Genomic DNA, 14,129 nt, shown 5'->3' with positions numbered 1-14,129 from the left:
AAAGACCTGTGGCTCCTACCAACTCTCCTATTTCTTTTGGCCCAAACATCTTTTCCTTTACCCCAAGCTTGAAACCTCTGATTCATTCTGGACTTCTCTCCCTTTTCCTCATTCCTTACATACAATCAGTTGCCAAATTCTATAATTTTTGTTTCCCAAATACCTCTCTCATCCATGTATACTTCATGACCTTAGTACTACCAAATTCAGCATCTTCTCACTGCTCTCCTAGGCTACTATATAATAGTTTTCTAACTTGTTTTCTTGCCAACAGTCTCCACTTTCTTCTAGTCATCTTTCATATACAGTTGCCAAAACCTAATGCCAAGTTCTGATTATATTACCACCCTACTAAAAAAAAATAAAAACAGAAAACTTTAGTGATTTCCTGTTGTTTAATAAACTTATCCCAATCATCATGCTAGTACACTTTGGTCTTTCAAGGTTCATTTTTTCTGTTATTGTTCCAAATGGGTTAGTATATGTACACATGAAAAGTGTTTAAGGAGTTGTGTGACAAATGTTGTTTTGATCCTGAGATATGATGCAACACATATTCTGATCCTAGGAAACTAGTTCTGCCCAGGATAGAATACCTAAAAGGGTGTGGTATAACATAAGGCTGGAATGGGAGATTAATGATATTTTGTGGAGGATCTTGTGAGAGTCTGGTCTTATTTTCCCTGTGTGTGATTGGTCTGATCCATCTGTCCTTGTTTTCTTTATTATCATTTCCACTTTTTCATACATACACTGGGGCTTAGAGATTAGAGTTCAAATGTGGTGGGGTCCTAGTTTGTTATGGAAATGCTGACATATCTTTTCCATTCTTTTTGTTTGTTTTCCTTCCACTTTCATCCATAAATATGGATTCCAAGTGGTCCACAGTAGCCTGGATGAGTTCTGTTTTATATCCAGGAGAACAAAGAGAACTAGAGCCCTTCCCAAATGGGTCTAGGACAAGCAGATCTTAGGAAACTCTGAATACACCAGTCATTAGTAGACTGAATAAGAATGCATACAGAAGATGATAGAATTCCTTTGGTGTTGAGGAGCAGTTCCTAAGGTCACATCAGTAAGAGCTAGTTTTATCTGCATGTCTTTCCACCCATTTAGAAGAAAGAACCTATTCTGATCAGACCATTTTATTTGGTTTTGGAAGCCCTCTATAACCTGGTTCTAACTTATCATTCCAAAATGTTCCAGCCAAATTGAATTTCTCATCATCCCTTAGGTTCATTTTGTCTCTATACTTTTGTTTACAGGTCTCTCATGGCAAGGACCTATGCTTGGAAAAGATTCTTCCACTCCTCATTTCAATCTGTTAAAATTCTTCTGTCCCATCAATGCCCATCTCTGAGGCTACTTTTCCATAAAGTCTTTCCTTATATCCTTACCTACAAAGAGATCTATCCCCAGAATGGGGATCTAGTATCATTTAGGCTTAGAGTTAGGAGGGAAGGGGCATGATCTAGCTCAGTTCTCTCATTTTAAACTTGAACTCCTTCCTGTCTTTCAAGGCACTGGTGAAACACAGAGTTCTCCACCTCTTATTGTAGTTTGGATATCTTTGTGATGACATGTCTTTGTGCTGTCATTATCCTTGTATATATAATTTCCCTTACATAACTCCCGGAGTACTAATGTAACTAGTCTCCAGCCTCCCCCAGAAGAGATGAGCCATTCCATTTTACCAGTGTCCTGCTGCTATGGTGAGGGCCTCAATCCATATGACTTCACATTTTTTTCAATCTCCAGGCTTCCTCTGATGAGAAAAGCCATTCTAGTTCCTTGCTGCTAACGATGACAGTCCAATCATTTCATCACAGCCTCTAGTGTGGAAAAAGAAGAACCATTCTATCATACCAGTCTCCTGCCCCTGTGGTGGTGAGGTGGTAGGTAGGCAGAAGCACCCATTCCATCAAGTTTCTGGCCTGGTCTCCTTTCTTAAAGGGGACATAACCATTTCTTCTTTTCCAAGTACTGATTCCCTCACCTAAACTCCCAAAGATTTAGAAAGACTCTACCCTGAGGTCACAATTCTATGAACATTTTCCAATCATACCTTTTGTCAGTGATTCTGAACCCCTATAGAATATCATTCAAATCCCATTCTCCCCTGCATGATCCCTTAGTCCTATTTTCAATTTTCCCCACCTCCGCTCCGATCCTAACCCAGTTGCCTATTCTTTCAACTGTGGACTTTGGAATGTCAATTCTTTTTCTTTACCACACTACATTTTCTGGTTTTCACTAAGACAGCTTTGTTGTGATGACTTACCCTACCTGGCTACCTTTTCCAGTACAGATTGCACTTTCATTCATTTTTCCAACTAATTGGTTGGAAAGCAATTAAAATACTCCTTGCTCCCTATTGTTAATTCCAGGTTCTCCCCCTACCACAATTACTTAACAATATGTCCTCCCCAATTCATATCTACTACCTAACCAAAATTCTAGTAGCAATTGCCTACTGACATTCAGGATGCTACTATTCCTTTCTTTTTTTAAAATTTTATTTTATTTAAGGCAATGGGATTAAGTGACTTGCTCAGGGTCACACAGCTAGGCAATTACCAAGTATCTGAGGTCAGATTTGAACTCAGGTCCTCCTACCATTCCTTTCTCCATGAGTTCAGAGATCACAATTTTTCTCTTCTCCCCAAATTTCCTACACATATCAGAGGACTTCAATATACATTTTGATTCTCCCTCTAACAACTTATCCACTAAGTTCATCAGCTTATTAATTTCCTCGGATATTCTTCCACCTCACCTTAGCAAGACATAGAAAGATGTGCATACCATTGATCTTGCCATCATCCACAAATGTACCACTTCCATGTTCATGAACTCTAAATCTCCCTTACTTGATCACTGTCATCTATTGTCATTCCACCTTTCCCTTTCCCTCTGAAAACCAAACACTATTCTTTGTCCACACCACAACCTTGACCCTTCGACCTTGCCCTAGCTACACTTTCCTCCTTTAACCCCTTTGTGACCCCTTGATGAACCAGTTATATCTATTGCAACTTCTCTTGAGTCGCTTACCCATTTATAATATCACTATTTTTGCCTTAGCATTAGACCCTCATTTTATAGAACTTACTTTCCTAATTAACTCATTATCTTACCTCAGTCTCTTTTCCAAATCTTTTTAATCCTTCATCATATGAAAAAGTCCCTGCTCTAAAGATGTTCAGAGTCTGTCTGATGAGGACAAAGCATACAAACAATATACAGGATAAATGAGAAATAATCAAGAAAGGAAAGATCCTAGAATTAAGGGGGAAAGAAAAAGGGGTCCTCTAGATAGCTAGGATAGGATGTGAAGAAAATGAGAGAAACCAGGAGGCAGAAATAAGGTAAACATTCTAGACACGGGAAACAGTCGATGAAAATGCTGGTTGGTAGAGTCTTTTTTTAAAAATTGATATTTTTCAAATTACTTCCTATGGTAGTTTTTCAAAATTCATTCATTTGCAAATTTATAGGTTACATATTTTTCTACCTCCCTCCCTTCCTTCCCCTCTCTCCATGTCGGCAAGAAGTCTGGTAAAAGTTTTACATGTACATTTGTGTTTAACATATTTGCATATTAGTCATTTTGTGTAAGAGGAATTAGGACCGGGGCAGCTAGGTGATACAGTGAAGAGAGCACTGGCCTTGTAGTCAGGAGTACCTGGGTTCAAATCTAACCTCAGACACTTAATAATTACCTAGCTGTGTGGCCTTGGGCAAGCCACTTAACCCCATTGCCTTGAAAAATCTAAAAAAAAAAAAGGAATTAGGACTAAGAGAAAAGCAAGAAAATCATAAGATAGGAAGATAGAAACATAAGAGAAGTGTTTTAAAAAGTGAACATAGTATATACATTCAGATTTCAAGTTTTTTTCCCCCTCTGGGTGTGGATGACATTGTCCATAACAGGTTTCTCAGGATTGTCCTCAATCTCTAAACTGCCAGGAGGAGCTACTTTCATCATGGCTGATCAACTCACAATATTGTCAATGTTCTCTTGGTTCTGTTCCCTTTGTTCAACATCAGTTTATGTTAATTCCTTCCAGGCTTCTCTAAAATTCAACCATTCATGATTTCTAATAGAACAATACTACTCCATAACATTCGTATACTATAACTTGTTCAGCCATCCCCTTAATGTTCAATTCTTTGCCTCTACAAAAAGAGATAGTATAAATATTTTTGAACATGTGAGACTTTTCCCATTTTTTTATGATTTCTTCTATTGCTGGGTCAAAGGACATAATCAGTTTTATTGCTCTTTGGGCATGAAATGACCAGAAGGCACTGTATCACACAATGTAAGGGGAGGTCTGAATGGGCTATAAGGTGTAAGAAGACAAGAAATGTGGAGAGAGATCCTGCATTTGGTTGTTTTAGTTGTGGTTTAGTTATTTTTTTTAGGTGTCCCTGACTCTTCAGGACTCCATTTGGGGTTTTCTTGGCAAAAATACCAAAGTGGCTGGTCATTTCCTTCTCCAATTCATTTTACAAAAGAATAAACTGAGACAAATAGAGTTAGTGACTTACCCAGGGTGACCCAGTTAGTAATTGACTGAGGCTGTAATTAAACTCAGTTCTTCCTGACTCCAGGTTTTATCCAATGTGCCTTCTGGCTGCCCCTTGTATCTAGTAGGCACTTAATAAATTTTTGTTAAATTGAATTAAATTGACTTCCCCAGGGGGACCCCATGATAGAAGTAATGAGATTATTTAAGTCCTACAAGATCTGGAAAACAAGGAAGCAATTCCTATCCCACATAACACACACAGGGTGAACCGATCAATCCGTTACCCATGGTGTGTACATGAGGAAGATGAAAAAAAGGGGGGAAACAGGGATAAACCAAGATAAACCAGGCTGAATTCTCAGTTCTGACCAGGTCTTGCTCTGGTACTGGTTGGAAAATATCTCCAGGGGAAGGTGGCTAGGTGGCGCAGTGAATAGAACACTGGCCCTGGAGTCAGGAGTACCTGGGTTCAAATCCAATCTCAGACACATAATAATTACCTATCTGTGTGGCCTTGGGCAAGTCACTTAACCCCAATTGCCTTGCAAAAACCTAAAAACAAAACAAAACAAAAAACACCAAAATCCTAAAAAAGAAAAAAAAAGAAAATATTTCAGGGTCAAGTTTCAGACTCTGAGTATAGGGAAAAGATAACTTTTATCTCTTTGAAAATCTCCTTGATGAAAAAAAAAAATCTCCCTTTAAAAACCTTTGTCCTGGACTGCTTCCTTCCTTCAATGTACACTGAGGGATTTCTCCTTCCAAATAGTTCTCTGATCCCAATTCTCCTGGACTCAATTACAATTCTACTTCCAAACTCCCCAGGTCTAGTCTCATTTGATTTAGCCAAATCTGGGGTCTCAGGTGTAGCCAATTCAGTTCCCATTCAAAGAGATATAGATTCAGATGAGGAACTGTAACCTTAGACCCAAGATGATGATTCTTCTTGGAACTTCCAGAACACATGAAGGAAATTTGAATACTTTTTTTTTTTTTAGTGAATACTTTTTCTTGCAGAAAGTTTGGTCCAGAGACTGTCTCTGCCCCTGGAAGGTGGCTCTGTTTTCAGATTTTAATCTCCTGCTAATTTGTGAAGTCAAAACATAATTGGACAGTTCCTCAAGACCAGCTACAAGACAGGAAGTGGGGGAATGGAATGGATTTCCATTCCATCTCTGGAAGAGACTAGAAAGAACCTATCTGGGCCATTTGTCCTTGAAAGATAGCAGTTGAGGGTGGAGAAAGCTGTGCCAAGACAGCAGAGCCATGAAGTCAAGGCAGTGCCTGGAAAGGAAAGCTGGTCATCCTGGTCCTGCCCAAAGGCTCCCAAAGATCAGGTTCTTCCCTTTTTCTCTTCTTTTCTCCTCCCTGGGGATGATCCCTTCCAGTATTCCCAGACTGGTCATTGCCCTGAGACCTCTGGAAGCAGCTGACATCAGTTGTCACACTTGTTCTCAGGACGATTCCTTCATTCCCTCATTCAGAAATCTTCATTAACCTTTGCCTAAGTTGCAAGAATCTGAGAATTTTAATTTTGAATTTTAAGAGTATTAAAAGAGAATTACGGGAAACTGGAAACGAAGCCTCTCTGTCTCTGATGGGCTAGTCTTTATTCCTCTTAAGGTTTCATCCCTGACTTCCCACAATGCCCCCAGAAACTTCTCAGTCCTGGAAAGTCACCCAGCCCTGGACTTGGCTCATTTGAGGTACCCTGTAGCCCGTCCCTCTGATTGGCTGGTTCCTCCCAGCACCCCCATTTCAAGGGAGGTACTTGGGTCACCCCGTCTTCATTGCTCACCAGCCTTCACTCCCGACTCTTCTCATGGACTTTGTTGCCAGATGGTAACCTTCATCCTCCCCCCGCCAACCCTTTCCAGCTTCGGGTTTTACTCGGACCTGTGCACGGGAAAATCTTAATCGATGCCTGTTGCCTTGACCAGGGTCAAGAATGGGGGGGCGGGGGGAGAATGTGGTCTTCGAGACTTTGGGATAGAGAAAATAGAATTGCAGAGGCTGGAATAACGGTGCCCAGAGTGCTGGGATTTGGGGAGACGGGGAACGTGAGAAACGACTGGGGGGACCGGATTGTCGGGGGGCTGTGGCGGCCGAGTTGGGCCGGAGGAACTGGGGACGAGGGTGGGCTGGAAAGCCTGGGGCGCTAGGGGAGGATGGGGCGCGGGGCACGGAGAGATGGCCGAGGTCCCCCAAGCGGCCGGCCGGCCCCGGGCCAGGGCGGGACACGTGCGAGGGGCGGGGCCTCCGCGGCTCGCGGGGGGGGCGGGGCCGGGGGCGGGGCCGGGGCGGGGCGTTCCGGGGCTTCGGAGTCACCGCCGCCGGCGCCTCGCTGGCAGCCGGAAGGGGCAGAGCGCAGTTCCGCCAGGCGGCGTGGTTGCTAGGAGGGCGCTGACGTCGGCGCGGAGAAGGCGGGACCGGGCGGGGCGGGGCGGGACGGGACGGGACAGAACGGAACGGAACAGGGACGGAGGCCGCGCGGCGCCGCCCGACGCGCCCGTTCCGGGACCATGGCGGCCTCGGCGGGCGGCGCGGCGCCGGGGAGGCCCGGGAGGCCTCGGGCCGCGTCGGCGGCCGCCCCTCCGGAGAGGGGCGGCGGGAGCTGCGTTCTGTGCTGCGGGGACCTGGAGGCCACGGCGCTGGGCAAGTGCGACCACCCGGTGTGCTTCCGCTGCTCCACCAAGATGCGAGTCCTCTGCGAGCAGCGCTACTGCGCCGTGTGCCGCGAGGAGCTGCGCCAGGTGAGCGGGGCCCCGGCCGGCCCAGGGCCTGGACGGGTCCGCGGGGCGAGGCCGGGCCCAGGAGCCCCCCCGCCCCTGCATTCCTCCCTCCCTCGGGGCCGAGCCCGGGCCCGGCACGGTCCGCGGCCCCGGCGGCAGCTGGCCGCGCGGGCGGGGCCCGGCCCGGCCCTCGGCCCCCTCGGCGCGGGGCCGGGCCGCGGTCCCCAAGTTGGGCTGGCCCAGAAACTGATGGGAAAGTTGCAGGGGCGGGGGAGGGGCGCCCGGAGGCTTTCTTTCTCCTTCGGGGAGGGAGCCAGAAGAATAGACCGGCCGGGGGTGAGGGTGAGGAGGGAGCTCGGCGTCCCCGGGGCCGGGAGAGGAGCAGGAGGAGGAGAGGAGCATCCCGGCTGGGCAAGGGAGAAGAGAAATGGACTCCACTGCCAACAGCCTTCTTCTCCACCGAGGCTCTAAGAAAGACTGAGGAAGGGAGGAGGAGGAGGAGGAGGAGGAGGCCAGGGTCAGAACGTGCGGACTTCTCGTCTGGTCCAGCTTCTAGGTCGTGCTGTGACCTTGGGCAAATTACTTGACTTCATTGAGACTGGATTTTTTTGTGCAATCAAGTAGGGTGGAGCGGGGATGTTAGTCTGATCTCCCCAAGAAGCCATTAAAAGAATAATTGAGGAGTGGAAATACTTTTAAGAGTCGGATAAAAGGTTCTGTATACGTGCACAGTATTTCTGTAAGTTTTCTGCTGGCTCTCTGGCCAGGTTTCTGACTTCAGCCATTTCTTATTCTGTCTGGACTTGTAGAGCCGGCCTAGTGCAGAGTGGAGGGCGATGACTAGCTTCAGTTTCTCAGGCACTGTTTCACAGAGTGACTATGCTGTGCAGGTTCCAGGCCAGGGGGAAAAACTTTATTTGATCTCCCTCAATTACTGTTGTTTAAATACTTCTTAGTGTTGTGAAATCCCTCCCAATTATTAATGGGATGAAGGATAGCCCGAACTTTCTCATTGCAAAGTAAATCAGAGATGGTATGTGTTTACTTTTTGTTTTAAATGTGGGTGCTCTTATTGAAAGAAAATCAAAAGAGGGTCGGTCTATGTGTAAGTGAACTATAATGACACGAAGATTTATTGAGCGATGACTTTGTACCCTACAATCAACTAGCTAATCTATGAAATGCCTCCTTTGTGCCAAGCTCTAGGGATACAGAAATGGAGTTGAGACATCCCCTACCCTCTCAGAGCTTACATTCTAATATTAGGATTCAACTCACTCAGGGATAAGCAAATATATGATGTCCAAAGTAAAAGAACAGTGATTGAAATGGAGGTGTCATTTAAAAAGTTTGGGACCTGGGTGGAACAAAGGAGTGAGGATGGAGAGCACTCTGTGTATGAGGGGACAAGCTGTTCAAAGCTGTGGAGGTAGGAAGATAAAATGTCCTAACTTTTAGATAGTAAGAAGGCTAATTTGACTGATGTGTGTATTTAACTAAAATAATATGTTTTCAGCCTTTCTAAAAAGAGGGGTAAAAACAAAACCGGAAAAGCCTTAAATACTAAAGAGAAGAGTTTGTATTTTATCCTAAATACCTGGAGGAACCAGGTATTAAACAGAGTGGAATGATAATGTTTATTCCTGTACTTTAGGTATATAAATTTGGCAGTTGCATGAGGATAGATTGAAGGAGCTACGATGAAAGGAGGCCACTTAGGAAGCTGTTGCCATAGTCTAGGGGAGGTGATAAAAACCTTGGACTGTGAATGTAGTTATGTGAACAGAGGAAGAAACCAATTCCAGAGAAGCTGAATAATACTTCAAAACTGGGGGATGAGTGGTTTGAAGATGAGTGAGACTGTGAAGTTGGATTACCAGGTTGGTGTACCCTCTTTAGTAGAGTTAGGAGAGGTAGGTTTAGGGGAAAGAGAAGAGCTCTGTTTGGGGCAAGTTAAATTTGAGATGACTGTGGGATAGAGGCATCCAGCAGGTTTTTGGAAATGAGACCTCAGGAGAAAGATGATGTCTGGATATGGGAATCATCTATAAACAGATAATAGTTGAATCCTTATTAAGAACCTCCTATGGGAACTTTTGGTAAAGGAACTGTCTTTTGCAAAGTCCTTTGGGGATAATTAGACATCTCAAACAACAATAAATAAATAGTTCATGCCAGGATAGACTTGTCAGTTCACCCTTTTCTAACCTGGTTTTGTTTCTTGATAAAACATGTTTTATTCCTGCTAAATGCAAAGTTTTCTGCTAGGTTCAAGTGATACAGAGATATGTGTGCTATAGACTTTCTTCCTGAGAAGCTTACAGTCACAAAATAACACAAATAACTATGCTACAAAGGAATGATAGGTGCAAAGAAAGGATAGGTATACACAAAATGCTAGGAGAACTTTCAAGAAGGAGAAATCTCTCTTTAAAAGGTGGAGAAGAGGGGCAGCTAGGTGGCGTAGTGGATAAAGCACCAGCCCTGGAGTCAGGAGTACCTGGGTTCAAAACCGGTCTCAGACACTTAATAATTACCTAGCTGTGGGACCTTGGGCAAGCCACTTAACCCCATTTGCCTTGCAAAAACCTTAAAAAAAAAAAGGTGGAGAAGAGGGGTGGCTGGGTTGCGCAGTGGATATCTGGCCAGGATTCTCAAATCCAGGATTTTCTATATTAAGAACTGTGCATATATTGTGCAAACCATTGGGGGAGGAGGATGTATGTGATTAGTATTCCTAATTTTTTTTATTTATTTAAGGCAATGGGGTAAAGTGACTTGCCCAAGGTCACGCAGTTAGGCAATTATTGTCTGAGTCTGGATTTGAACTCAAGTCCTCCTGATTCCAGGGCAAGTGCTCTATCCACTGTGCCACCTAGCTGCCCCCACTTTTCCTAATTTTTGCTGGATTTTTCATTTTTTGTATCAAGTAGATATTTGAATCATGGTACTTAGGATAGTCCACCACTAAGTAGCTTCAATTTAATCCTCAACTTTCAAAAGATGCTACCCATTTTGTGCTTTATGTGAAAATCCCTCTCAGCTCTCTCCTTTCCCCCACCCCCAAATTCTGCAGTTGTTTGTGCTTGTCATTTTGGTTGGTTTTGATCTCTCTGTTCTACTCCTGTTCTCTGTGTACTTTAGTTAGCTTGATTCCTTCCTTTTAGAGTTGCAGCTTTGGTGAACTCCACTCTCTGGAGTTTCCTCTAGCCATTTTCCTATACAAAAAAATCATAGTATTATCTATGTACTCTGGCATCAGTGAAATTTTTTGATCATGCCCACCCAATGGGGCTTCTTTAGAAGCCCAGCCATTGCTGTGTCTGTAGGCAAAGGATGCTGATGGCATCAGACATTCATTTATTTGACTTAGTATTTTTTAAATGATCAGGTTTTAAGGTGATGTTAGTCAGCATCTTCTTCAACATCTCTGAGGTTTCAGGTATAAAGGAGGTTTTTTATTCATAATGACCTTGATAGAGTTAAGGGGACTAATTACTAAACTTAAATCAGTTATTTCTACCACCTCAACCACTAGTTCTTTCTTAGGTAAGTTAACAAAAAATGTATTAGAATAAGCTAAAAAAATGAATTAGAAAGAGGCCTAGAAATGCTGTGTTTGTGTGTGTGTGTGTGTGTGTGTGTGTGTGTGTGTGTGTGTGTGTGATCAATCTCTGACCAGCCTCTGGAGTAGACAGTATTAGAATGTAGAGAGAGAAGGAATCTTAGAAGTAAGAGAGACTACAAATGGGAAGCTAAGAATTTAGAATGTTTTTCTTGACCCTGCCTTTGGAAATGATTCCTCTCTACTCCCACATTAATTAGAAAGTTTGAAATGAAGATTCTTGCAGCTCTTTGGTGTCATTTTTGCTTTAAAAGACTAAAGATGAGTCCAGTGGTCTCAATATTATTTATAAGCTCTTAAGTGTATCTGAATGGGAATTGAAAAATGTAAGAAAGGAGTGTGCTGCTGACATAGATTATTTTCCAGTGAAAGAATTACTTCTATATAAAGTCTGTTTACCTGCTTTATTGTTATGTTAAGTGTCATTATATTGTAATATTAAGTGTCATAGTGTTATGTTTCTTTGACTATCTGTGAGGCAGACTTTATGAAAGTCCATAAATCTATTTATATTATTTTTGTAGTAGAGCTATTTCTTAGTAAGGAAAATGTAGTCTTGGTTTTTTTTTTTAAAGTTCTAATTACAAATCAGAATTTTGAAAGAATGCTTTGCTTCTCTGTTCCTCTTATGTTTATATCACTTTTATTTCCCACTGAATCCCTATCCTTAACTCTTTCCAGAGATCCATTCTTTATAACAAAAGAACAAAAAAAAGTTCTGCAAAACCAACATGTTGAAAATGTCTAATATTCTACAAAATGTACTATATTCACTTCCTTCCACCTCTACAAAGGAGTTGTGATAAGTGTCTTCTGATAGATCTTTGGGGCTTGTTCATTGACCTTTCATAGCATTTAAGTTCTCTTGTTTTTCTTCTTTTCTATTACATTGTTGCAGTCATTATTTATTGTTTTTCAAGTTTTGTTTCATTTCAAAGTTTTTTATATGGCTTTTCATGCTTCTCTTTATTCATTACATTTGTTGTTTTCTTATAGTAAGTCTCATGCTTCCTTAGCAATTACGCAGTCAGTAGGCATCTACTGTATTTCCTATTCTTTACTACCACAAAAAGTGGTGCTAAAAATATTTTGGTGCATATGGAGTGAGAGCCCTATTTTTAACTCTTGTCATCAACAAATATGTACTGAAAGTCGACTGTGGTCCAGCCCTAGGCTAAGTATCTTGGGGAAGCTATATAAGACTAAAGCATACTGAAAACACTTCTTGGGAGAGAAATGCCATTTGAATTGAATGGTGGTGATTCTGAAGAGCTAGGAAAAGATGCCTTTTTTTTTCTGGAACCTGAATTGACAGTGGAAGTTGTAGAGGTCAGGCCCTGGTTCGGGGAAATAGATGAGTTGAGGACCAGGAATTAGAAGGATGAGCAGAAGAAGATGGCATTTTAATGATAAAAGGCAACAGTAGTCATCACCACTGATTTGAGCAGAGACCTCTTTTTTTTATGTTTTTGCAAGGCAAATGGGGTTAAGTGACTTGCCCAAAGCCACACAGCTAGGCAATTATTAAGTGTCTGAGGTCAGATTTGAACTCAGGTACTCCTGACTCCAGAGCTCCTGCTCTATCCACTGCACCACCTAGCCACCCCTAGAGACCTCTTTCTTAGGAGCTTAGGAGCTAGGGTATTTCTTCACTTTTCTGCACATTCTTCTTTTTTACCTGGGTACCAGTCATTGTTGATTGACTTAGGAAAGATGTGATTCATGAATTAAAGGTGCTCACTGTCTACTAACTGCATGCCAGTTAAATAAATAGCCTGTTCTATGAAAAAGGTACTTTTTTAAACCTTGGAATATGGTCTTTGATCTTCTCATCAGTATATTCAGTTTACTGATTTAATTTCATTACTACTGTTAAGATTAATCTTCATTCCTCTAGCACATTGATGACTTTAGAATGGAGAAAAATTAGAAACTAAAAATTCACAAAATAAAAATTGGAAGGGACCTTAAAGCTCCTCGGATCAATTCTTCAGACTTTAATATGCCTAATTTGAGGAAATGACAGGACACCCAAGTGGTGGTAAGGTTTTAATAGCAAGAAATAAAAGTCTAGAGTAGAGAGGTGTTCAGGACCAGGGGGAAAAAACAACACTTTAGTCAGAAAAATCTATCTAGAATTTGGAGACACAACTATAAGAATAACTTAAGGTTCAGAAAGAAGGGTAGAGGGCCCAGGTCTGAACTTCTGGAAACTCAAGGTTAGGAAATAGTAGAGATAAAAGGAAGAAGTAGGGAAGAAATCAGTAAGGTACAAAAGAAGTTGCGCTGTGTAAAGAAGAAAGAACCAGGCCTCAGCCAGTATCCTACCTGAGTAAGATGAAGCTGACTTCATATGGCAAAGCAGGCAGGCAAAGAATGGTAGCCTGAAGAATAATAATACAATTTGTTAAAATACTTCAGTGCTATAGGGAGAGATGTTAAAAAGAACAAATCCATAATGTACCTTGCCTAAAGGAAGGTTGGAGTTAAAATTTCTCCCCTCTTGCAGATCTCTATCTACCTGGTACCAAGGTTGTTACCCTCTGGGAATAGAGAAAATCTGAATTCTACTTTTGAATAAAGATTAGTTAGAACTTTAGTTCCTTAGAGTTTTGGCTGGACCTAGGGAATTGGGGACTTGAATAAGAATGTAGATAATGTGGATGATTAGAGAACTGCTGGAAAGTGAATAGAATTCTTGCATTAGTGATTTGAATTTGTAAATTTGGTAATTGTTAATTTGAAACACCAATTGAATTGTGTTGTGTTTGTCCTTATGAGGTTCTCTCCTTAATCCACCTCGAGTAAAAATGTAAAAGGTCTGTTTTGAGTGAAACTCTAGGGGAAAGCAATGTGTGTGAGTTACTGAGGAGATTGCTTGAGAAGAAAGCTTGAGAAGCTTTCACCAATTGATTTTGGTCCCTGTCTTCATTGGGATGTCTGAGATTTCAAATGCAAATTTAACCATTCTTGAGAAGTCTTCTCCTGAAGCATAGTGAATGATATACAGTCACCTCTTATGGGCTGTCTTGAAATAAATTGAGAAGAGCCCCCCCTCACTTTTTAAAATTTTTATTTATTTAAGGCAATGGGTTTAAGAGTGACTTACCCAAGGTCACACAGCTAGGCAATTATTGTCTGAGACAGGATTTGAACTTAGGTCCTCCTGATTCCAGGGCCACTGCTCTATCCACTTTGCCACCTAGTTGCCCCTCACTTTTTAAATTATTCTATCAC

The 14,129-nt window shown here is 42.2% G+C and overlaps 1 protein-coding gene across 3 annotated transcripts in view; it reads left to right on the top strand.

Moving 5' to 3' along the window:
• Window positions 1-7,038: 7,038 nt before the first annotated feature.
• ZNF598 (zinc finger protein 598, E3 ubiquitin ligase) overlaps window positions 7,039-14,129 on the top strand; it is a 28,854-nt gene continuing 21,763 nt past the window's right edge. For all 3 annotated transcript variants that reach the window (XR_012470818.1, XM_074197221.1, XM_074197220.1), the window contains exon 1: window positions 7,039-7,288. Coding sequence is in view for 2 of the 3 variants with exons in the window: in XM_074197221.1 (XP_074053322.1) it covers window positions 7,058-7,288 (231 nt within the window). In the remaining variant the exon portion in view is untranslated. The remainder of the gene's footprint in view (window positions 7,289-14,129) is intronic.

This window comes from Macrotis lagotis, chromosome 8 (genome assembly GCF_037893015.1).
Source record: "Macrotis lagotis isolate mMagLag1 chromosome 8, bilby.v1.9.chrom.fasta, whole genome shotgun sequence".
In the NCBI taxonomy this organism is placed as follows: Eukaryota; Metazoa; Chordata; class Mammalia; order Peramelemorphia; family Peramelidae; genus Macrotis; species Macrotis lagotis.
Note: the sequence above shows the minus strand (reverse complement) of the source record. Positions and strands in the feature narration are given on the sequence as shown.